The sequence below is a fragment of the Marmota monax genome, unplaced genomic scaffold (assembly GCF_021218885.2).
Source record: "Marmota monax isolate L192 unplaced genomic scaffold, Marmota_monax_Labrador192_F-V1.1 WCK01_AAM20220418_F8-fsc00010, whole genome shotgun sequence".
In the NCBI taxonomy this organism is placed as follows: domain Eukaryota; kingdom Metazoa; phylum Chordata; class Mammalia; order Rodentia; family Sciuridae; genus Marmota; species Marmota monax.
In genome coordinates this window covers 4,070,711-4,096,076 of record NW_026692321.1, presented here as the reverse complement: position 1 = coordinate 4,096,076, position 25,366 = coordinate 4,070,711, and the positions used below count along the sequence as shown (strand labels likewise).

Genomic DNA, 25,366 nt, shown 5'->3' with positions numbered 1-25,366 from the left:
GCAAGAATGATCTTTCTAAAATTCAGGTTTGGTTGTCTCTCTCTTGTGCTTAAGATCCTAAAGACTATCCCTGGTATTATGGATGCAATAGGCTGTGCCTCCTTTCTCCCTTTTCCCCTGCTACCTGTACCCCAACTACCTTGTGTGCAAGCTAGCCAAATGACATGGTTTCCTGAGCTCCTATGCTCTTTCCCAGGGAACCTCTTTCTCAGTGTGTCCTTTCCTCCTTATCTGCCATAGCTTCTATTAATTCTGGAGGCTTGGCTCATCTCTAAAAAGCTCCCTATGTTGTTGTTCTATTCCTTTTTTTTTTTTAACCCTTAACACTCCACTCAAACATTGAATAGATGCTAGTCTAATCCTCTTATTTTTCCTTGCTCTTGAAGAGCTTTGGTAACTTTCACTGCTTCTGGGTAAAGCCCAGATGTCTCAGTTTGGCTTTAGTCTGTCTTCCTAGGCTAAACTCTTGCCATTCATTTCTATATACACTATGTTTTTAGATACAACAGCGTGTCTCACATTCTGTGACCTTTATTCTGTTCCCTCTCTTAGGAATGATATTATTACCTCCTCTGATTGATGGACTCCTGTTTATTTTTCAAGGCTCATTTGAGCTGTTAACCTGCCTGGTTAAGTCTCCTCCTTGGTGCCCTTTCTCTGTGCTATCAGTGCTTTCTATGCATCCTTCCATCAGTGCACACAAACTATTGTCTCATAATGATTGATTTTTATGTCTTTCTTACCACTGGAGAGTACATTTCATGAAGATAAGGAATATGCTCCTCACTTTTTTTTTGGGGGGTGTCATTTTTTACCTCCATTATTTTCACTAGGTAACTTAGAGCTTGGCTTATTGTTGTGATGATTATATTCTTTTCAGATTAATAACTGTGTATCTGAACATAGAAAAGAGTAGTTATTTCCTGAAGACTTTTTTTTTTTTTTTTGTAATTGGAATAGATTCTGAGCATTATCTTCTTTAAATACACATTATTGCTTACTTGGGAATCACCAATGTCTTGATCTGGATGGTGGTCATACAGGTGTGTACACATATAAATCTTCAAGTAGTGTATTCAGGATTAGTTTATTTTTATACTTTATGGTTTCTGTGCCTTGGTTTTTAAAAAATATTCCATAAAATAATAGGTTAATGAGGAGGGTAAGCCTATTCAAACATTTATAATGTGGCATTTAGGAATATTGGCTACTTTAGATTGAGGTTTGAGGCATGTGTAAAATGGGCACAGTTCTGTCTTTTGTCTTCTTATGTTAATAGACAAACCTTTATTTTTTCCTTCTGGCCTATTGAAAATTATTTATATATAACCTGACATTCTAGGCCCTCCAGAATAATTTATGATGCTACTCAATCTGTTACTCTTTAGCATTTTGAGAAGATGTTTGCTACCTGCTATGTGCAGTGTCCTGTCCCCACACTTAATACAGAAGATTCAAAAACAAAAACAAAAAATATTCTATGTTTAGAGAAGCAGGTAGATAAATGGGAGTATAAAATGTGAAGCTAAGTGTCAGGTGACTTAGGAGTTTGAAGATAGGAGAATCCATAGAAGAACTGACACTTAGTGTAGCCTTAAAGAAAGGGCAGAACTTATATCTATGGACAGTATGGGAGGAAACCTTACTAGGCATAGGAAAAAATAAGAGCAGAAAGCCCCAGAACGTGACTTCATATGGCATGTTCATGTGACTTCACTGCTCATGCTGAGCAGACCAGTGTGGGTAGAGCTGAGCCAGGTGTGAAGAGAGGAGCTGTGGGAGGAAGCCATGGCCCTAGAAGGAGCCAGCTTCCGGTCGGCCTTGAACATCTTACTGAGGAAGTGGTTGTCTCTCCTGCAGATAATGAAAAACATTGGAGAATTTGAGTAGTTAATTGATGCAAACTGGTATTTTAGAAAAAATCATCACTTAATAGTGAACAGTGGGATGCATCAAAGACCAAGGGAGTATTGTTATTCTGACAAAAAATAGGTTTTTATGGTAATTTTTAAAAAAAGGAAATGAAGTTACTTTTTAGATGTGTTAACTTTGAAGCAATGGTGCATCAATAGTTAAAGGTGTCTGTCCCGCTGGGTAGTAGGCATAGAGATTTGGGCTGTTGGTGATGAAGGAGTTGCATAGAGGTGGTTCTTGAAATTTTGGGAACATGGATTTGATAACTAAGATTCATAGTAATATATTGTGATGACTAGAGGGCTGATTATTAGGAGTGTTTCCAGAGGAAGGAGAATTTGGCTGGCAAACAAGTCAAAGGCGATGAATGAATTAGATGTTCAAGGTCAAAGATACAGCCAGACACATGCCTGTAATCCCAGTGGCTGGGGAGCCTGAGGCAGGAGGATCGTAAGCTCAAGCTAGCCTCAGCAATTTAGTAAGGCACTAAGCAACTCAGTGAGACCCTGTCTCTAAATAAAGTACAAAAAAGGGCTGGGAATGTGGCTCAGTGGGTTAAGTGTCCCTGAGTTTAGTCCCCTGTACCAAAAGATATAGTCAGAAGTTCAGAACACTGCAGAACTTTCAGGAAAAGAAAGAACTGAGTTAAAGATACGTAATAGATCTGGGATTCAGATAACTATTGGTGAACTCAGGAATACTGATTTTGTAATATTTGTAGTAAAAACTAGTTTTTGAGGGGGTTTTGGTGAGGAATTAGAAATAGGCATTATCCATTATTTTGAAAAGTATGAAAGAAAGGGCAAGGATGAATATATTGATTAATATATATTTATATTCATATAAATATGAATGTAAATATATTTAATATATTCATATAAAATAAGCTACCCTCTCTCTCTCTCTCTCTCTCTCTCTCTCTCTCTATATATATATATATATATATATATATATATATATATTGAGAGGGTAGCTTATTTTGGAAAAGTTTGTTTGGACAGGAGAACCTAAAGAGGAAGAACTTAAGTTGGGAGCCTAACAGGAAGGGGGAATAGGAAAAGACTGATGATGTGGGAGGAGATCTCTAAGTAAGGGTCTGGGTGAAGAAGGAAAGATGGGATCAAGAGTGCATCAAGGTATTCTGTTTAGGAGGAATAGAGGCCAGAATGTGAGGAGAAGAGAAGAGAGAGGCTTAGTAAGGTGATTGGCTGCAGAGCTGTTTTGAAGTAGATAGGAAGCATGGCAAAGAAGGTCTTGCTGGATCTTAAGAGCTCTTTGTGATGTTTCAAGGGAGATGTCAGCTGAACTTATGAGTGAGGTCCGGGGACTGGTGCGAAGGGGAGGGGAGCAGGCACAATGGCATACAGCTTTCCACAGTTCTCCAAGGATTGTGAAAATCAAATGTAATAGGTTTTCACAGGATGAGATTTTAATTATAATTAGAATATTTAAAGAAGGCTTGATGAGTGGTAAATGGGTATGTGTGTTACATTGGCAGGTCTAGGATCTTGCTTGTAGGGCAGGGGAGGGCATTTCAGTAAGAAAAAATTTTATCCACAAAGGAGCAGGCTAGAAAAGAGAATTTAATTCTGGGCGAAGACTGTGGATGCAGGAGTAAAATTGGGAAGTTCTTCCTGTAGCCCTTATTCCATCTCTCTGAGTTTATTTGGAGGCAGTGATGGTGACAGCTGTTCTCTTTATGGCCTTTCTCCTTTTTGTCAGGCCTCCCTTCCCATATGCCGTATTTGCAGCCCTGTGATTCTGCCTGTCACAAGGTCACATTCATCAAGGGAGAGTGCCAGCTGCTACAGCTTGCAACAATGTTGTTGATGGGGTGTCTTTCATATTTGTAGAGAGGTGCTACCCAGTGTCATAGTCACTAGGTACGTATGGCTAGTTAGGCTTAAATTGAGTAAAATTAAAAATTTAGTTCCTCAGTCACATTAGCCACATTTCAGTACATAATAGACATGATGACTAGTGTCTGCTGTGTTGGGCAGTATGGAATTATAGAGCATTTTCATCAACACAGAACATCCTATGGACAGGGCTGTGGTAAAGAGTTCATTAAATGTTGATTCCCACCTGTAGGTTCCCTGTTCTTAAAGGTCTTCATGGGTTTTCATTTGTTTATTGATGTCCAGACTCCCCAAAGCCTCAACATTCCCTTATGCATGATTTAGGTTTTCTGATGTCTTTTGAATCAAGTTCCAGAAAAAAGGTCCATTTGAGCACAGTCTCTGTAGGCTGAAGTGGTCAAGAATAGAGGCTGATGTGGGATGGCGGTTAAGAGTGTGGACTCTGAAGCCAGGCTTGTTGGGTTCATAGATCTTGTTCCACTTCTTAAGCTTTGTGACCTCAGCCTTGGTAATGGCCTCACTTTCCTCATCTGTGAAAATGTGATACTATGAATTGCACAGATTCTGTAAGAAGGATATGTGCATTAACCATTTAAGTCTCATAAATTGCTTTTTCTTTGAGCTTATAAGAATATACAGGATACCAAGATTTATGTGTAAAGAAACCATATTGATAGAACTGTTGGGCCCATGGTTGTTATTCTTTGTTCCTCTAGTAGACTGTTGCACTGTAAATTCTGTTTCATAAGATATGGGAAGAAGTGAAAGCTTGTTAAATTAGCCACTGTGTGAATTTATGATGGAAAAATTATCATTGATTATACTAAATATGTAAAGTTGGTTAAAAGACATTCTCTGATTTACCACCTATTCAGAAAAAGTAAAATGGGGGACGTAGAATTTATCTAAAATTACAATTATGACTGCTACAAAAACTTATCTAAAGAACACTGAAATTATGATTTCATCAGAATTCATGCTGTAATCTAGTTTCTTTTAGTATACTTCTGATGATAATTTTACATTTATTGTTTGATAGTATGGAACCACCCCCTTGGTTTGGGCTGCCCGAAAGGGTCATTTGGAGTGTGTAAAGCATTTATTGGCCATGGGAGCTGATGTTGATCAAGAGGGAGCTGTAAGTATCTTTCGTATCTTAACCCCTGGTTTTAGGAGAGAGAATATTTTTCCTTAGTATATGCCTGTAAATATTTCCTTCCAGTTCTTAGAAAAACAAGCATTTTTTTCCCTATTATCCTAAGTATGTTATAAAATGAAAAACTTAAGAATCAGGTACTTTTAAGAATCAGGTGCTAATGCATACAAATTTTGAGAGGCTAAAACTACTAAGTATAATTTTCAGTAATCTAATTGTTTGAAAAACTCTTCAAATTGAATAGTTTTTAAATATTTATTTTTTAGTTGTAGTTGGACACAATACCTTTATTTTATTCATATATTTTTATGTGGTGCTGAGGATCGATCCCAGGGTTTTGAGTGTGCAGGGCCAGTGCGCTACCGCTGAGCCACAACCCCAACCCCAACCCCTTGACTATTTTTTTTAAAGTATTTTTTTCAGTTGTGTATGGACACAATCCCTTTATTTTATTTAATTTTAATTTTTTTTAGTTGTAGATAGACATAATACCTTTATTTTTTTTAGACATAATACCTTTATTTTATTTATTTAATTTGTTTATGTGGTGCTGGGGATCGAACCCAGTGCATCACGCATGCTAGGCAAGCATTCTACCAGGAGCCATAACCCCAGCCCCCCTTTATTTTATTTCTTTTGTGGTGCTAAGGATCGAACCCAGTGCCTCACACATGCCAAGCAAGTGCTCTACCACTGAGCCACAACTCCAGCCCCAAATTGAATAGTTTTTTTAATCTTAGTTGTAGGAAAAAAGCTTATGCTCTATTAAAATGCTTTTTCCTTAAAAACTTAAAATAGTATTATAATTTTTTTGAATTTTTTAGCTGTACTTTATTCTCCCTCTTCAGTAAAAAAAATAATAAATCAGAAGTCAGCTGTTAAAACCTAGAAAGTTCAAAATTAGTTTAATACTGCTTACTGACTAGCAGTTGTTAATTCCTAACTGAGCACCAGCTGAGTACCCAGCCTGTGGTATTAGTACTGGGAAGACCAGAGAAGCCTCATAAATTGCTTTTTCTTTGAGCTTATAAGAATATACAGGATACCAAGATTTACGTGTAAAGAAACAGTTAAAATAATGTAGACTGCTGTTTACATAACTACCTTGTGTGAGCTGAACAATAAATTATTCTGAGAAGATATACTACCAAATCTCCGGCTACATTAAACAGGAGTAAACTCTCCACCTTGCACTGGAATAATGGCAACTCTTCCTCCTGTTTTCCATCTTGTCACAAGCCCCTATTTGCTGACCTTTAAGGACTATATAGTATTTTCATGCTGTTTGGAAACAGCACGATTCGTAGGCAGCCGCAAACATCATGCCTTCCACTTGACTCGTTTCTGGACAGCTTGTCAAGTGGATGAGTGGCTTGTCTATGTGATGATGGACTGCCAAGGAATTTGAAAAGTCTGTGTTTTTCACATGTGAGAGAATTATGGCTTAATGAGATGTGTGATTTTTAGAATTACTTAAGTGATTTTTATCTATTTTTGAAAATGTGGTTTTTAGATTACTGTGAAGAACATACATTATGCTTTTTCTTGAAATATTCCATAGCGGGGCTGGGGATGTGGTTCAAGCGGTAGCGTGCTCGCCTGGCATGCGTGCGGCCCGGGTTCGATCCTCAGCACCACATACAAACAAAGATGTTGTGTCCGCCGAGAACTGAAAAATAAATATTAAAAAATTCTCTCTCTCTCTCTCTTTAAAAAAAAAAAAGAAATATTCCATAGCATTAATTCATTTTTTTAAAGAGAGAGAGAGAATTTTTTTAATATTTATTTTTTAGTTTTTGGTGGACACACATCTTTATTTTATTTTTACGTGGTGCTGAGGATCAAACCCAGTGCCCCGCACATGCCAGGCGAGCGCACTACTGCTTGAGCCACATCCCCAGCCCAAATTCATTGTTTTATTTCAGTTTTTCCTATAGGCTTATTATAAAGCATTCTTAGTTTAGAATTTGATTCACCTTTTTTCAGTTATTTAATTTAGAATGTTTAATTCTGAGTCATTCTATCAACTGCAACTTCATCACATTAATAAGAGGGTTCATTCATTGAAAATGAGTCCAGTGTATGATTATCATTTAAATGAACTGAACCTCCTACTAATTCTAATGACTCTAGAGGATTACATATTTCACAAACTTGAAGTATGCCTCCTGTCATTTTTTGGTATGTATTTGATTATGTTGGCATTTCATTATCGGAAATAACTGTTAAGAATAGGCTATTTGAAAACATCAATTGTCTGATTATGACAGCAATTATGTTTTCTAGGTATGCTAATTTCTTGGACTTTTTTTTAGAATTCAATGACTGCACTTATCGTGGCAGTGAAAGGAGGCTACACACAGTCAGTAAAAGAAATTTTAAAGAGGAATCCAAATGTAAACTTAACAGATAAAGATGGAAATACAGCCTTAATGATTGCATCGAAGGAGGGACATACGGAGATTGTACAGGACCTGCTTGATGCTGGAACATACGTAAATATACCTGACAGGGTAGGTTACCTATTTCAAATTTGTTTATAGCGGTGATGTGGGTAGAAGATTACCTTCATTGCTGGCTTCTTCTCTTTCCAGTTCCTCATGCATGATATGTACTTGTTTAAAGATAAGTTTATTTCTACCTTTGAAACTAATACATTTAAAACCATTTATTTTTTTTGAAGAATATCCTTTTTTATTTTTGTCAGTTTTGTTATTGAAAGTGTCACATGCTGTAATGCATTCCACTGTCATATATAAATAAGAAATAAATAAAAAAGAATGTCACATGTTACAATTAGCCTTGTAACTATTCTTGATATATCACTGTGGGTATTTTTCACATATGGTGTTATTCATTATCCTAGGACTTAAAGTACCATTTTTTACAGTTAAGATTTTCACAGTTCTTCCTCTTGTCCTGATTTCTTGTCTGAGTTCTCACTTACATACCCAGCTTCATCTAAAGTCTCCTTGTCGTTTTCCCTCAATGTAAATCTGCTTCCTCAGAAAGGAAGCTACTTAATCCAAAGTAGCTATCCAGTCATTTTCTGTCACCTTACTCTAATGTTTTTGTATAGCAGCTATCTTATTTTTTGTTTATTGTGTGTTGTCTTTCTCTGCTTGATTAAATTTGCTCAGAGTTGGGACCTTGTCTGTCTTATTTCCCAGTGCCTAGAATGGTCTGTGGCACATTGTAAGCAATGAAATTGTTACAGTCATTTGTGTTTCTCACTTGTGTTAAATGGTAACGTTCTCAACTAAAATCTGTCTGTCTTTAGTTTGGTTCTGCTGTTAATGAGCCAGTTACTGTAACACACCATGGTGTTAAACTTAGCAGTCCTCAGGGATGTCGTGTTGACTTCACAGCCCATTGGGGCTTGCTCAGGATTGAATCGAGTCACAGCTTTTAAGCTCACCCAGTTTAAAAGCCTACAACTGACTTGTAAATCATTAATAAATAACAAGATATTTGTGTCCATTGCCAAAATAATATTTGAATTAATGCGAAAATAGGATTAAAAATGCCTGTTGTTTTGTTAATACAATTTCAAGGCAAAGAGTTGTGCTCATAAGGTAGTCACCTTGGTCTGAGTCTTGTGCTGGGGAATGAAGCAGTCTTTTCTACTGGCCTATTACTGTCCAGTTGACCAAATAGTCATGGATGCTAGTCTGAGGACCAGACTTACCCCTTACCCCTTAAATAAATGTGGCTATTTTACCACTGATGGTATTAGCTTTACAAAATCCTTTTTCTAGAATCTATGACTATTTTTTTCATATGGCATTATTCCAAGGAATTTTTATCATATAATTTCCAAATGTTCATTTGGTTTATTGACAGCTAAGGCATTATTTTATTTAAAGTTTGTGAATTACGTTCAGAGAGAATAAATTCTTGTCTTGGTACTTTGTCTTCCTAAATTTTTGTCATGAAATTTCACAAGTCCTTGTTTTGAGGCATACCATCCTCTGTCCCTTACTCTGAAGACTATTGATATCAGATATTATTATCAGTTAATTCAGAAGTTTCACTTATTTGGAAATAGAGACTTTTTCCAAGAAATATTTGAAACAAATCTATCATATTAATAAATGAATAACCTTAACTTCAGAACAGTTCTTATTTGTTCTCATCAAATAACCTTGTGTTTTGTCTTTTTAGAGTGGGGATACTGTACTGATTGGTGCTGTCAGAGGTGGTCACGTTGAAATTGTTCGTGCACTTCTCCAAAAATATGCTGATATAGACATTAGAGGACAGGTATGTATGATTATAGTGCAGTTGTTATCTTGGAGCATAATTGGTTGTATATATTGACTGATCATAATGTTATTCTTCCAGCCTTCCTATGGGGATGAAAGCTTGTAAACTGTAGTACATTTCATGGGTAATATGCTATTATTACAAAATTTCTGAGTTAATGTTGAATTATTTTCAGATTGAAGGCGATCAAAAGCTCATGTTTTTAGAATATACTGGTTTTACTAACAAAAACATTTGATTCTGAAATTTTCTGAGGTATCGAGACAGTGGCATTTGAGTATATGATTTCTTTTTTGTTGTTGTTTTTAAGTGTTTTTCTTGTTTCGTTTTCTTCATTCATGTACTGCTGTTCTTTCATTTGTGTTTTGTTTTCTCTTCTTTCCCATTCTGGTCACCTCTTTGGGACCACCTGGAAGTGCCTGTGAACTTTGCTTCAGATGGTCAGAACTCAAGGCTAGAAAGGTTATTAATTTTTGACAGGGACTCAGGGCTTCACTCAGTGGTAGAGTGCTTACCTTCCATGTGCAAGGTCTGGGTTCCATGTCTAGCACTGGAAAAAAAAAATCTAGATTGTATAAAAGCCTTGCCTAAACTTGTGAATAGATCTACTACTTCAAGAGCTTTAGAATTATGAAATTTTGTTTTGGTTACCCATTTTGGATAGTCTGCCTTTCTGCCCTGTTTTTTTTTTTTTTTTTTTTTTTGGTTCTGGGGATTGAACCCAGAGGTACTCTATCACTGTACTACATCCTCAGCCCTTTTTGTTTTTTATTTTGAGGCAGTTTCTTTTTCTTTTTTTTTTTTAATATTTATTTTTTAGTTGTAGTTGGACACAATGCCTTTATTTTATTTATTTATTTTTATGTGGTGCTGAGGATCGAACCCAGGGTCTTGCACATACAAGGTGAGCGCTCTACCACTAAGCCATGACCCTAGCCCATTGAGACAGTTTCTTGCTAGTTTCTTAGAGCCTTGCTAAGTTGCTGAGACTGGTCTCAAACTTCTGATCCTCCTCCCTCAGCCTCCTGAGTTGCTGGGATTGTGCAGCCAAAAATCTCTTGTATCCAAAGTCTTTTTTTTTTTTTTTTAAATCAATAACTGTTATGCCTCATGCTACAGAGAAATTAACATGGGACCTTGGCCTTTAAGAAACAAATATTTTCTGGCTGCTTTAGTTTATTTTTATGCTTTTTTTTTTTGGTACTGGGAATTAAACCCAGAGCCACTCAACCACTGAGCCACATCCCAGTCCTTTTTTGTATTTTATTTAGAGACAGGGTCTCACTGAGTTGCTTATGGCCTTGTTAAGTTGCTGAGGCTGGCTTTCTTTTCTTTCTTTATTTTTTTATTAGCTACACATGGCATTACAATGATCTTGGCAATTCATACATTTGAATCATTGGGGTATAATTTCTCATTTTTCTGATTGTACAGATTGCAGAATCACACTGGTCATAGAATCACCTATATACATACAGCAGTCATAATGTTTATTCTATTCTGCTGCCTTTCCTATCCTCCCTATTCCTCCCCCCCATCATTTCTGTCTATCCAGTCTAATGTGACACACTTTTTTTTTCTTTTACTCATCACAACATCATACATGTATTCTGTATAACGATGAGGGTCTCCTTCCATCTTCTGTGCAATTCCCCTTCTCCCTCTTTTTCCCTCCCACCTCTCTTCCCTATTTAGTGGTAATGTTCTTCTCATGTTCTTCCTCCCTATCCCATTTTGAGTCACCCCCCCTTATATCAGAGAAGACATTCGGCATTTATTTTTTAGGGACTGGCTAACTTCACTTAGCATAATCTGCTCTAATGCCAACCATTTCCCTGCAAATGCTGAGGCTGGCTTTCAACCTGCAATCCTCCTGCATCAGCCTCCCAAGCTGCTGGGATTACAGGTGTATACCACTGAGATATTTTTATGCTTTTATATAAACATAAAAGGTGAAGTGACAGGATGATATATGATTGATTGTTTATCTAATGGAAGGTTCAAATATGGGAGTCTTCAGTAAGGAAAGAGAATATTAAAGAAGGTTTTCAAAAAAGGTAGAATTTGTATTAAATTTGAAGATGAGTTTGATTTTAATAGATAGAAAAAAAGGAAGGCTGGGTATTTTAGGCAAAGGCTGGGGAAATAATAAAAGAAAATGTAAAAGTTAAAGGTTGTTCCATAGCTAGTGAATAAATCAGTTGACACTGAGGTATTATTGGGGTATTGGGGTAGAAGATAGGGATAGAAATGGAAAGGAAGTAGGGGCAGAGGTTTGAGTGATGCACTAAGGAAATTGGGCAGCTAGTGATCATTTTAGAATGAGAACTCCACTGGAGACATTTTGGAATAGTAAATGTAATGTAGCAGCTATAAGAAGTCATTATCTTCTGGATTAAAGTAATATTTTCATGAAAAGATGGTTTCTAGATCATTTGTTTTAGTTTTGCCAAACTACTTTGTATCTGTCAATCCTATTTTCTGTTTTAATCAGTGTTTCTTTGTTTTCTAGTTCTTCTTTTCAGGTCTGTGTGGATTGATTTTTTTTGTTTTTGATTTAGATAGGATGTTCAGGAATCTAATCAAGACAGTATAGGATGCAAGGAATGTGGAGATTAAGAAAGCTAAAGATGGTAATCCTGTTGTTTGTAAAGTATGTCCTTTGCATTTTCTTAGAAAAATTGGGCAGGTATACTCATTTCATATTACAGATGAAAATCCATGGGTCAGAATATTTAGGTGACTTCTCTAGGTTACTGAGCTCAGGTATTGATTATTTCTAACCCCTTGCATGCTTCTGAAATCTGATTGCATTACAAAAGTGTAATTTATTAACTATGTGGGATTGCTACTTTTAAGTCAAGTAATATTCTCCTTGTCTTCTTTCATGAAGAATTTCTCAAAAGTAAATCCCAGATAGCAAAAGAATTAATATCATTTTCCACCATGACACCTGTTGCAATGGTTTCTGGTAGAAATGTTAATGATATTTTATATTTATAGATAGCAGTTTTTAACATTTTATGTTAAATAAAGTGATTATTGATTTTTTTTTAATTATGTAGGACAATAAAACTGCTCTATATTGGGCTGTTGAAAAGGGAAATGCAACCATGGTGAGAGACATCTTACAGTGCAATCCTGATACTGAAATATGCACAAAGGTATAAATTAGCATTTCTGTTCTGTTAGCAATACTAATGCTGAATATTAGTACTGCTTGTTTTTTCAATCATTGTGTTTGATTTTAGTGTTATATTGATTTTATTCTATGTTAAATTGACGAGTAACTGTATTCTTCGGAGAGTTCTACATTCATAACAAAATACAGTGTATAATTTGTTACTTTTCAGAAAGTACTATCAACTATTCATAAATTGTGGGCATTTCTCCCAAATTCTTTCAGGCTCCTGTTTGGAATGCAGAACATATTTTCTTTTAAAGACCATTGTGAATGGTTGTTGGCTCTTCAAATCAGCCATTTTAGCTTATTTTACACAAAACACAAAGAATACAAAGCTAAATCCGACTTTGGTGATTATATTTAGTCGTATGTGTAATCGTTTTCCATGGGAAAAATATACTTGGAATTCTGGATTGAAATGGTGGGAATTCTTAATGAATAAAGCAAAATTATGGACTCATCCATAAGACCATCCTATTTCATCTGCTTTACCTGGACCAGCATATTTCTAAATCAGTGATGGTCACTTCAGTTCCCTGGGGGAAAAAATTACCTGGGATATCTGCTTCTTTGTGTGGCTCTTTTTTTTTTTTTTTTTTAAATATATGTATTTTTAGTTGTAGATGGACACAATACCTTCATTTTTCTGTTTGTTTTTATGTGGTGCTGAGGATCGAACCCAGTCCCTTACCCATGCAAGACAAGTAATGTACCACTGAGCCACAACCCCAGCCCCATGTGGGTGGCTCCTTGATCATCTTTTTTTTTGGGAGGGGGTGGGTACCAGGGATTGAATTTAGGGCACTCACCACTAAGCCATATCCTCAGCCCTACTGGGTCTCACTGAGTTGCTTAACACCTCACTGTTGCTGTGGCTGGCTTTGAACTTGCCATCCTCCTGTCTCAGCCTGCCAAGCCGCTGGGACTACACGTGAGCACCACCAGGCTCAGCTGTTGATGATCTTGTTTCTTTTTCTTCTGGAACCCATGTCAACTACTGTAATTTTGTGGCTTCTGTCTAGTTTCTTGTCTTTCCAAATTTAGTGCTGCATTGTAATCTGTTGTTTTGCTTCATTTGATTCTGGAGGCTACCATGAACTCTTTCTAAGTTTTCCCAAGGCAGGTTGCTAGCATCAAATGTTTTTTCCTGTTATACAAATTCCTTGAGTTATATATATTCCTTGGGTTCTCATGTTTCTTCTAAACAGACTCTAGACACGGAATTGGCAGGTGGACTGTGTGTTAGTTGGTGGGGGAGTGTAACCTCTCTGGAGGCTGCCCAGAGTCACATTTGGAGCCTGGGGACCTGGCTGGAGCAGCCACTGCAGCAAGTGTTGTTTGGGAGCAAGTTGAGTACAGCCCATATTTGACTAAGTGATGCAATTATTTAGTACCAGTATGTGGTTGTGAAAGGAAATTCATTTTTCTTGTTAGTTTTTAAAGTGTATTTTTCTGAGAACATTGTAAATATAGCCTGTTAACCATTGTCAGATATATCTTGACAGCTACGTTTGTTTGATGTTCAACACTTAGGAGTAAGCTGTGAATGTGATAAACCTTTTTATCTGTGCCCACAGGATGGTGAAACACCACTGATAAAGGCCACCAAGATGAGGAATATTGAAGTAGTAGAGCTGCTGCTAGATAAAGGAGCCAAGGTGTCTGCTGTAGATAAGGTAAAGCATTTGTGCAGAGGTGTGCTTTCTGGAGAGGCCTTGGTAGACTGGCCTCTATGTCTGGTAGACTCACTGGAGTCTGATTTTCTTGTATGTAGGAGAGATGACCTGCTGGGGTGTCTGTGCTGAGGAGTGGGTAGGTTCAGCGTCCTGTTGGGGAAGCTGCTTCATATTTTCCTTCTTTGGCTCATACCCGTGTGGGCACTGCCCTTGACACAAGGAGGACATTATTAAGGATAGAGCATGTTGCAGAGGAAAGAGGCCAAAGGGTCTGCAGAGAATAGACCCTCAAAGCTTATTGGCATTAACATTCACTAACAGGAGATGAAATGTTCCGCTGTGTGTCCTTACTATATTTTTTTTTATAGAGTTTTCATGGTGAAATCCCTCCAAATTGCTAAATACTTTATGTAGAATCCATTCCTGGTTTTAGTTTGCTTTCAATTTAAACAGGCTTAGAATGTTAGGTGTATTCATGTTTTCCTTGTCTTTTCAGAAATTTTGTGTCTGGTGGAAGTGCTACTGCTAATGTTTTTCCTTCTCACAGGTTTGAGATGAGAAATGGAGTTGAGTGGGGGAATGAAGAGGGTGAAATCTGATTCAGATATGTTTAATTTGAGGATTGATAAGACATTCAGGAAGCTGTGGGAAGCGAGGGACTAGAATCTGGGTGGGAAATTTAGTCTGGGAATGGAAATTCGGCAGTTAATTTCCAGAACATGAGAGTTGCCTGGGAGTAACAAAGATAATCATTGTGAAGAATGATGAAAGTTATGGTCCAAATTCACCTCTTTTATGCTGAGTGTTATCATAGTTTACTCTATTGTGCTTATTCTATTTATTTTATTGTATTATTATAGTTTACTCATTTATTCCTTTTATAATGTTAGCTGTTTAAGGCTAGAACTGTCTTGTTTTCTCCAAGACACCCAGTGCAAAAAGTGCTGTGTACAGTAGTGAGATCAGTTATTGTGCTGCATTTAGAACATGGGAAGGGAATCTAGAGAGGAAGTAGGCCTGAGAAAGAAGAGGAAAAATCAAGATGAGATTGTGCCATGGCAGCCACAGGAAGAATGTTGAAGGTCAGTTTCACTTAGTGTCACAGAGTAATCACAGTGGACGAGAACTGGGAATTTAAATTTGGGGTCATTAGTAGTTGGCAAGAGGTATTTGTGAAGGAATAAATAGAAGAGCATTTTGCAGAATGAAGAGGTCGTTTGTTTTTTATATTAAAGTTTTCTTATTATTGGATATAACCACTAACAGATGGGATTCTAATAGGAGAAGAAGGTAGGTTGATGTTAGGGAAAGTGAAAGATGAGGAGAGTGGAAGAGATTCTAGTGGTCAGAGAAAGACAGATTGACAGAGGGCTCAGAGGTGGAGAATGTAGAGTAATGGAATTTAAGGGCTGACCTAAGGACGGGAGGTTGACCAAAGGTCATAGCTGATGAAAGAAAGCTGTGAAATGAACTACAAATTTGATGAGAAAGATGACTGATGTCCTTGGGCAATGAAGATTTGGATGGCAGAAGGATTCTGAGGAAGCAGATCCTGGCCTGGGAGGAATATGGGGAGAAAGCTTGTGTCCTTTCTCAGTAAGCTGCAATGAGGAGGAAGATGGCCTTCATTCTAGAGGGCTAGGGCAGAAATAGTTTTTGAGAAAATCTAAAGAAATTGTGAGGAAGCTAGAGATAAAAATTCCTATTATGTATATACTCTGAAAAATACAAAAAGTTCAGACTTTCTGGTATTTTGTAGAAGCAGGAAAATTGTTGTCTATTTGCAATAGACATGAAAATGTGAAAGGTCAGTTTTCCTGTTGCTATTTTATAGAAAGGAGATACTCCCTTGCATATCGCTATTCGAGGAAGGAGTCGGAGACTGGCAGAACTTCTTTTAAGAAATCCTAAAGATGGACGGTTACTTTATAGGCCGAACAAAGCTGGCGAGACTCCTTATAACATCGACTGTAGCCATCAGAAAAGCATTTTAACTCAGATATTTGGAGCCAGTAAGTACTGGGTTTTGTCCCTGACAAAGCTTTTATTTATTTATTTATTTTTAAATATTTATTTTTTAGCTTTTAGGTGTACACAATATCTTTATTTTATTTTTATGTGGAGCTGAGGATCGAACCCAGTGCCTCACGCATGCCAGGCGAGCGCTTGCGCTACTACTTGAGCCATATCCCCAGCCCCCCTGACAAAGCTTTTAAATAAAGAATGTTCAATTAAAAACTAAGAAAAAATTTTAAAACGCCAACTTTTTGGAGGTGTCATTAACTGGAGAATTTGAAGTTTAAAAAGTTATTATTTGTTGAGGAATAGTCCTTCCTATCTAAAAGTATCTTGCATTGTAGTCAGCATTCTAAGTTACATACACTGAGTCATCAGTCAGGTTTTTTTTTTTTTTATTTTTATTTATTTTTTGTTGTTGTTGATGGACCTTTATCTTCATTTATTTATATGCGGTGCTGAGAATCGAACCCAGTGCCTCACACATGCCAGGAAGTGCATTACCGCTGAGCCACAGCCACAGCCCCCATCAGTCAATTTTTAAGACTTTTGAAAACCCAGCTTGCTTCTCCCCCAGTCTTTCCCCCATTGTTCCCCCAGGTTACTTTGTGCTCTCATCAGATGTACTCTGTTATCTGAGGAAGCATGGGGATTTACAGTTCTCTTTGTTTTGTCTGCAAAAAGCCATGCTCTCTATCCCTGTGAATATTCTGTTCTTAATAAAACCATCTTTTCCAAAGTTTGTTTCATATCCACTGTCTCCTTCTCCATGACTTTTTAACTGATCTGCCTAACCAGAAAAAAATGTTGTCTCATTTGAATCTTAAGTACTTGTGTTTATATTTTCTTATTTTTCACCTCTGGGCATTGAACCCAGGGACTCCAACCACTCTACCACTGAGCTACACCCCAGCCCATTTTATTTTTATTTTGAGACAGGGTCTCACTAAGTTGCTTAGGTCCTCGCTAAATTGCTGAGGCTGGCTGTGAACTTGAAATCCTCCTGCCCCAGCCTCCAGAGCCATTGGGATTGATTATAGGCGTGCACCACCATGCCTGGCCTAAAGTAGCTTTTAACTGAAAAGGATACACATGAGAATGTAATCATTAATATATGATGTTTTGAAATACAGAATTATTTTTTTACTAAAATTAAAAAAAAAATGTTCCAGAAACCAATAGGAGATAGTAGAATTCTATCACTTTCCTGTTTGACTTCTTACTCATATCTTGTTTTATGATTCTAATGTGTTATGTCTTTTTGAGTTTTAAAATATTAGTCTAATTATAATAGTAATACACAGTCATTAAATTTTGAAAAATGAAGACATGAATTTAGCAGAAAAGCAAATTCTTCATTGTCTTCTACCTTCCAACTTGTAATTAATTGAATGACCCTCCAGGCTTTTCTTTATATTTATGAAGATTTTTTAAAGCCAGGTGTTGTGGCATATGCCTGTAATCCTAGCTATTTGGGAGGCGAGATGAAGGGTCACAAGTATAAGACCAGCTTGGGCAACTTGGTGAGCCATTGTCTCAGAATAAAAAATATAAAAAGAGCTGTGGGTATAGCTCAGTGGTAGAAGGCCCCTGAGTTCAATCACCAGTGCATCAAAAAACAACAAAACAAAACAAAAAAACACGTATAAAATGTTTTATACTATGTGTATAGCTTAAAAAAAAAGATCAGACCATGTTATGTTAGAAAAGTTTTTAATAATGAACTGTCGTAATTTAATTATTATATAATCTTTCATCATAGAATTCTAATAATATGCTCAGTTCTATATTGATGAACATTTGGATGTTTTGCTGTTACCAACTAGTACTACAATGAACGATTTGTACCCATTGACTTTTATTTTTAGTATTCTCTTTTTGGTTCTAAGGATTGAATCCAGGGTCTCACACATGCTAAGCAACTGCTCTACTATTGGGCTACTATATCCCTTAACTTTTTTCTAAATCTTTTTTTAAAAAATTTGTTCTTTTAGATACACATGACAGTAGTATATTTTGACACACATATAGATACATATAAATATGGAATATAACTTATTCTAATTAGAACCCATTCTTATGGTTGAACACTATGTGGAGTTACACTGGTTGTATATTCATATACAAACATAAGAAAGTTATGTCCAATTCTTTTTTTCTAATTCTGTTTTGAAGCAGAGTTTCAATAAGTCGCCCAGGCTGGCCTCAAACTTTTGATCCTCCTGCCTCAGTTGCTGGAATTATAGGCATGTGCCACCAGTCTAGCTAGGATTCTTTTCTTTTTTCTTTTTCTTTTTTGGTACTGGGAATTGAACCCAGAGGCCCTTTACCACTGAGCTACATCCCCAACCCTTTTTATTTTTTGAGACAGGATTTCACTAAGTGACTTAGGCGCTTAATTGCTAAGTTGCAATCCTCCTGCATCTACTTCCTGTATCATATCACTGGGATTATAGGTGTGCACCTTACCTAGTTTGTGTTTTTATTTTCATTTTACTGACTCGAAATGCACATTATTCCATATTTTAATATCTCTGAAGTTGGAATGTGTCTTGTAAGTGATGGATAAAAAAGCATTGTCACAATTTGGTAGCTTTTTTTCTTAGATGTACATAAAAATAATGTATCTTGTATTGGTAGGTAGCTTAAATTCCATGAAATATGGTATTTACATCGGAGTCTCTGGACCTATTTTTACAGAGATCTAAACATTTCACAATAAGTTTAGAATTGATGTTTCTTCCAACAGGTAATACCACAGTTTAAGTAAGGGTCTGGTGTGTTTCTAATTACAGGACACTTGTCACCTACTGAAACAGATGGTGACATGCTTGGCTATGATTTATATAGCAGTGCCCTGGCAGATATTCTCAGTGAACCTACCATGCAGCCACCCATTTGTGTGGGACTATATGCACAGTGGGGAAGTGGAAAATCTTTCTTACTTAAGAAACTAGAAGGTAAAGTACATGTACAAAATCTGTTTATTTAACAAGTTTTTCTCTGTAGTAAAGAAAAAGAGCTCTATGTATGGGTGTGTATGTTACATGATTTGCTAAAATGAATTTTTTTGGGTTTTACTTCCCTCTCATTTGTCCTCCCCATGGTCCTTGGTGCTTTCTTTCAAAAACATCCAGTCGTGTGCTAACATCAGGTCAAACCCTTGGTGCAGGCTCCTCAGGCCCTTCACGTTCTTGTCAGTTTGCACCTCTGGTGCACTCTGCTGCAGTTAACCAGACATTTTGGGTCAGCAGACCAGACATTTTTCCTGACTTGGTCCCTCTTTCAGGAGCTTCCTACACAGCTAACCCCCCACACCCAACACACACACCTTTTGCTTGGCAAAATGTACTCATTCTTTGAGGACAGGTTTTAGTATTGCCTGTAAAGATTGCTCCAAGTTTTATAGAAAAAACAGCTTGCATGGTGTGCATTTGGGCTCCACACACCTTTAAGAGCTGTGATTCTGGAGTGTGATTGGAGGGAGAGGGTCAGGGGATCAGAGAAGAATGCTGGTGAAATGTAGTTTGAAGACACAGAGTATTATTTTTACTTTTGCATATGGAAACAGTACATTATTGTTTATATAATACAAAACACAAAAATATCAATAAAATCGTGACAGATAGAAAAGGATTTTGTGTATCCTCAGTGTGAAGCAGGACAGTGGGTAAGAGGTAGTTGAGGCTCTGGAAAATGAGGTGCTGTGTTTATGGAATGAGACCATTGGTTCAAATGATTGAGTAACAGCATTCTATTTAGGGACTTAGTGCCTAATAAAAGTTTATCTTGGAAATGTGAAAATTGAAAATCAAGCTAAAATTTGTATTTCTTGAAACAGGAATAAAGTTATTATATTAATTTCTCTTTCAGATGAAATGAAGACATTTGCAGGACAACAGATTGAACCCCTTTTTCAGTTTTCATGGCTTATAGTATTTATTACAGTGCTACTGTGTGGAAGTGTTGGCTTACTGTTTGCTTTTACGGTTGACCCAAATCTTGGAATAGCAGTGTCATTGAGCTTCCTGGCTCTCTTATATATTTTCTTCAGTAAGTCTTTACTTTTTCAAAAATGGAAAAAGTATCAAAACTAATTGTTTTAATGTAAAACATTATCTGTATCTGTCTCTTAAAACCTATATGTGAATTTCATAATTGGATGAAAAAATTGATCTTTTTTACTATTTTTTAAGTTGGCCTAGAGGAACATTGTTCACAGCATGGCTAGAGTACCTTTAAAAACTAGTGTGCTTGTTAATATTGAAGCAGGAATTACTCTCATACATGTTAATTAATGACCCGTTTTTGTCTTTTCTGAAGAGAAAACTTCGTAGGCATCACTAGCATGCTCTTAAGCATTTTGACAATCACTGTAATTTTTATTTTCTAAAACCAGAATAAGAAAAAATATAAGGGCTGGGGATGTAGCTCAATGGTAGAGTACTTGCCTGGTGTGTATAAGGCAAGAGTTTGATTTCCAGCACTGAAAAACAAAATCTCTGGTCTTGGGGTGCCTTCCATTGCAAGAAAGGAAATAGATTCACCTTTGGAGGAACTGGCAGCTTCAACACTTGGAAACTATGATAAACTCAAAGTTGTTTACATTTGAATCTGAACTGTGAGCATATCTCTGTTTAAGACATTATTTTTCCGATTGTAATTCTTAGGTCATATTTCAGTCAGTTTCCTTTCGGTTTTTCACACATCTTCTGTTTGTTGGGGGGTTGGTGTTAATTGAGGAATTCTTTGAGGAGTAGTTAGGAAATACTGTCCATAAAATGTTAAGTAAGCTTAGCTGTTGTTACTTCATAATTGACTATTTGGTGAAAAGAAACCATCTCACTAATGATTGTTTTCAATACTTTTTAAAAACTGTGCATTTCAGTTGTCATTTATTTTGGTGGACGAAGGGAAGGAGAGAGGTGGAATTGGGCCTGGGTCCTCAGTACCAGATTGGCAAGACACATTGGGTATTTGGAACTCCTCTTCAAACTGATGTTTGTGAACCCACCTGAATTGCCAGAGCAAACTACGAAAGCTTTACCTGTGAGGTAGGTCAGTCCCTTTGACAGAGTAACTTTTATTAGATAAGGCGAAAAAAATTTAAAAAATTAAAAAAAATTTACATAATAAAGTTTATTTTTTTATTTTTATTTTTTTTAGAGAGAGAGAGAGAAAGAGAGAGAGAGAATGTTAATATTTATGTAATTTTCGGCAGACATAACATCTTTGTTTGTATGTGGTGCTGAGGATCGAACCCGGGCCAAATGCATGCCAGGCGAGCGCGCTACCGCTTGAGCCACATCCCCAGCCCTTAATAAAGTTTATAATGCTCAGTACTTTGAACCTTTTATATGAACAAAGTGAAAGCATAAACATTTCCTGGTCAAATGCATTTAGGAAATTTACAGTCTCTCTCTCTCTCTCTCTCTCTCTCTCTGTATATGTGTGTGTGTGTATGTGTGTGTGTGTGTGTGTGTGTGTGTGTATATATTTGTTGTTGTTGTAAATGGAAACAGTATCTTTATTTTCTTTATTTGGTGCTGAGGATCAAACCCAGTGCCTCACACGTGCTAGGCAGGTGCTCTACCACTGAGCTACAACCCAATATTAAATCATTTTTCCATAAAGAAGCCTGTTTAACTTTGGCCACATATTATTTGTGCATAAACCTTTTCCTCCCTTGTCACCTGTTATCATCCTTTGGTGCACTCTGAAGAGAGCATTAGATTGAGGATGGAGTCCTGGCATCAAGAGCTCCAGTCTGGAGACCCAATACCTCCTTCAATGAATGTGTAACCTCAGGAAACCCAGCTTGCTTCTCTGAGAGGCTCTTTCCTCATCTGTCTAAAATTATTTTATCAAATAGGAAATTTATGAGAAAATTGAAAAACATTTAAGCCAAGGAATAGGGGAAAGATATAGGGCTCCTGATGAAAATAAAATGACAAAGAAGGGAGAAAAAAGGTTATAAAATTAAAAGAAATTCAATAAGAATTAGGGAAAGAAAGGAAGGGGAGGAGGTATGGGCATAGGAAGGATAGTAGAATGAATGGGACATTATTACCCTATTTGCGTATATGATTACATGACTGTTCTAATTCTACACCATGTACAACAGAATAAGTTATACTCCATTTATGCATGATGTGTCAAAATGCATTCTCTTGTCATGTATAACTAATTAAACAAATTTTAAAAATTAAGGAAAGAATTAAAAGTGTATTTAAGGATTAAGAATTTTTTTATTTTGGGGGGTGTACCAGGGATTGAGCTCAGGAGCGCTCAACCACTGAGCCACATCCTCAGCCCTATTTTGTATTTTATTTAAAGACAGGGACTCACAGAGTTGTCTAGCACCTTGCTTTTGCTGAGGTTGGCTTTGAACTCACTATTCTCCTGTCTCAGCCTCCTGAGTTTCTGGGATTACAGGTGTGCACCACCAAGCCCAGCTAGGGATTAAGGATTTTTAAAGATAAAATATGTGTAATTTGAAGATGAAAATAAAAAGACCAAATCAAATGAAATATCCATACTGTGAATATGAGGGCGAAAAATAAAAGTAAAAGCTTACAAGAGCAATCAGATCTCTGTGTTCTTGGGTAAATTCAATCAACCATGGTTTAAAAATACACCTATACTGAAAATGTACACACTTTTTTCTTGTCATTATTCCCTAAACGGTATAATAATCATTTGCATTATATTGAGTATTTCACATAATTTAGAGATGATTTAAAGTATGTGGAAGGGGGGCTGGGGATGTGGCTCAAGCAGTAGCACGCTCGCCTGGCGTGCATGTGGCCCGGGTTCGATCCTCAGCACCACATACAAACAAAGATGTAATGTCCGCCGATAACTAAAAAATAAATATTAAAACTCTCTCTCTCTCTCTCTCTCTCTCTCTCTCTCTCTCTCTGTCTCTGTCTCTGTCTCTCTCTTTAAAAAAAAATAAAGTATGTGGAAGGATGTGTATAGGTTTTATGAAAATAGTGCTATGCCATTTTATATAAGGGATCTGAGCTAGTTCTGGAACAGTCCCCACAAGTATTGAAGGACTACTGTAGCTAGCAGGTTGGATCAAGTATTAAGAAAAAAGTTTAGAAATGAGAAGTTTAAGGGGCTGGTGATGTGGCTCAATCCGTAGCGTGCTCGCCTGGCATGCGTGCTGCCCAGGTTCAATCCTCAGCACCACATACAAAAACAAAGATGTTATGTCCGCCGAAAACTAAAAAAATAAAATAAAATAAAATTCTCTCTCTCTCTTTCTCTAAAAAAAAAAAAAAAATAGAAATGAGAAGTTTAAAAAGAAAAAAGATCAAAGGAAGACCCAACAATAGAATAAAATACATGGGTAATCATTTTTATAGAAAACAAGAAAAACACTTTAATGAGAATATTTTTTAAACTTTGAACAATTAAAATAGTATCAGCCAAGACCATACAGTATAGTATAATGTGATCCTAAATTATATTTTGAAAGCAATGCTTATTTACTGGATTGAGATGAGAGTTTAATTTAGAGATGGAAGGAGAGCAAGGAACTAATATAGAAATAATTATTCAGAAACTCAAGATGCAAATAATTCAGTTATTTTGAAGAGCAATTATGAAAACAATGTTTTATAACTATTTCTAAATCCTTGTTAGATGTCAAAGCTATAAATAAAATGAGATGCTTGAAAACCTTGAGTTTTCAAATGGGTTCAAAATACTTAATGACTCTAAGGAATATTTTTTTTTGTTCCAGTCTCTTCAGTTGGTATTAGAAAGCTTGCTTTGTGCAGCTCTTTTGGCTGTATTCTCACATGGAGAACAGTGAGCTCTACTCAGGTGTCTGATATTCTTTGTCCAAGCTCCGTCATTGCTGTTTCCCCTCTGCCCTTGAGTTACTTTATGTAACTCTCCTACATTTAGCATTTATTCCGCCCCTCCATAGAGAAGTATGTAAAATGTTGAAAGCAGAAGATACCTACTTACAGGTTATTCCCTCTTCAGAATTTTAAAAGCAATATTTTGAAAGGAACATTGAAAAAAAAAAAAGTAAAGGATGTAGAGCTTGACGGTGTTAAAGTTCATTGTTGGGGGCTGGGATTGTGGCTCAGCGGTAGAGCGCTCGCCTAGCGCGGGCGGGTCCCAGGCTTGATCTTCTTCACCACATAAAAATAAAGGCATTGTGTTGTGTCCATCTACACCTAAAAAAATAAATATATTTTTTAAAAAGTTCATTGTTGCTTTAGACAGCTGAGTCATGTTTTGTTTGATCTTTTCCCCAGGTTTTTGTTTACAGATTACAATAGGCTATCCAGTGTAGGTGGAGAAACTTCTTTGGCTGAGATGATTGCAACCCTCTCAGATGCCTGTGAAAGAGAGTTTGGCTTTTTGGCAACCAGGCTTTTTCGAGTATTCAAGACTGAAGATGCTCAGGGTAGGATTCCATTCCTTTTTCTGTGTTCATGTCTAGAGCATTAAGATGGATGAATGTTCAGTTTATTTTCATGAAAACATGAATTGAACATCAGAATCATCCATGCTGTGACTGTAATGATTAGGGTTTTTCTAGATACTTGATATGTTAATAATTGTTAAAATCATTTGTTGTATTACAGGTAAAAAGAAATGGAAAAAAACATGTTGTCTCCCATCTTTTGTCATCTTCCTTTTTATCTTTGGCTGCATTATTGCTGGGATCACTCTGCTGGCCATATTCAGAGTTGACCCAAAACACATGACAGTGAATGCTGTCCTCATATCAATTGCATCTATAGTGGGGCTGGCTTTTGTGCTTAACTGCCGTACATGGTGGCAAGTATTGGACTCTCTGCTGAATTCTCAAAGAAAACGCCTTCATAATGCTGCCTCCAAAATGCACAAATTGAAAAGTGAAGGATTCATGAAAGTAAGCACTCATTTAATATTAGAAAAAATTGTAACATGAATATGCTACTCCTACCATGATCATTTGGGCTTTAGTTAATATGATCTTCAAATGTTAAGGTGTTGCATTTAGTGTGTTTATTTATTCAAAACTATTTTCTTAAAGCAGTTTTAAGGTTTACAGGTAAATGAAGAAGAAAATACAGATACTTCATTTGCCCCTCACCCCCTGCATATGCACCATCTCTTCTATCACTGTCATCCCCATCCGGTGATACATTTGTTAAAACTGATGAATCTACATAGACCCATCATAATCACCCTGTTTGTAGTTTACTTTAGGGTTTGCTCTTGGTGTTGTACATTCTATGGATTTGGACAAATATACAATGATGTATAGTATCATACAGAGTAT

The 25,366-nt window shown here is 36.6% G+C and overlaps 1 protein-coding gene across 6 annotated transcripts in view; it reads left to right on the top strand.

Moving 5' to 3' along the window:
* The window catches only part of Kidins220 (kinase D interacting substrate 220), a 107,296-nt gene that overhangs the window by 20,074 nt on the left and 61,856 nt on the right, over window positions 1–25,366 (top strand). For all 6 annotated transcript variants that reach the window (XM_046441211.2, XM_046441208.2, XM_046441206.2 and 3 more), the window contains exons 7-17: window positions 4,813–4,911; window positions 7,245–7,442; window positions 9,094–9,192; window positions 12,261–12,359; window positions 13,957–14,055; window positions 15,890–16,067; window positions 18,867–19,031; window positions 19,945–20,124; window positions 20,960–21,125; window positions 24,351–24,502; window positions 24,684–24,973. In XM_046441211.2, the coding sequence (XP_046297167.1) occupies window positions 4,813–4,911; window positions 7,245–7,442; window positions 9,094–9,192; window positions 12,261–12,359; window positions 13,957–14,055; window positions 15,890–16,067; window positions 18,867–19,031; window positions 19,945–20,124; window positions 20,960–21,125; window positions 24,351–24,502; window positions 24,684–24,973 (1,725 nt within the window). The remainder of the gene's footprint in view (window positions 1–4,812; window positions 4,912–7,244; window positions 7,443–9,093; window positions 9,193–12,260; window positions 12,360–13,956; window positions 14,056–15,889; window positions 16,068–18,866; window positions 19,032–19,944; window positions 20,125–20,959; window positions 21,126–24,350; window positions 24,503–24,683; window positions 24,974–25,366) is intronic.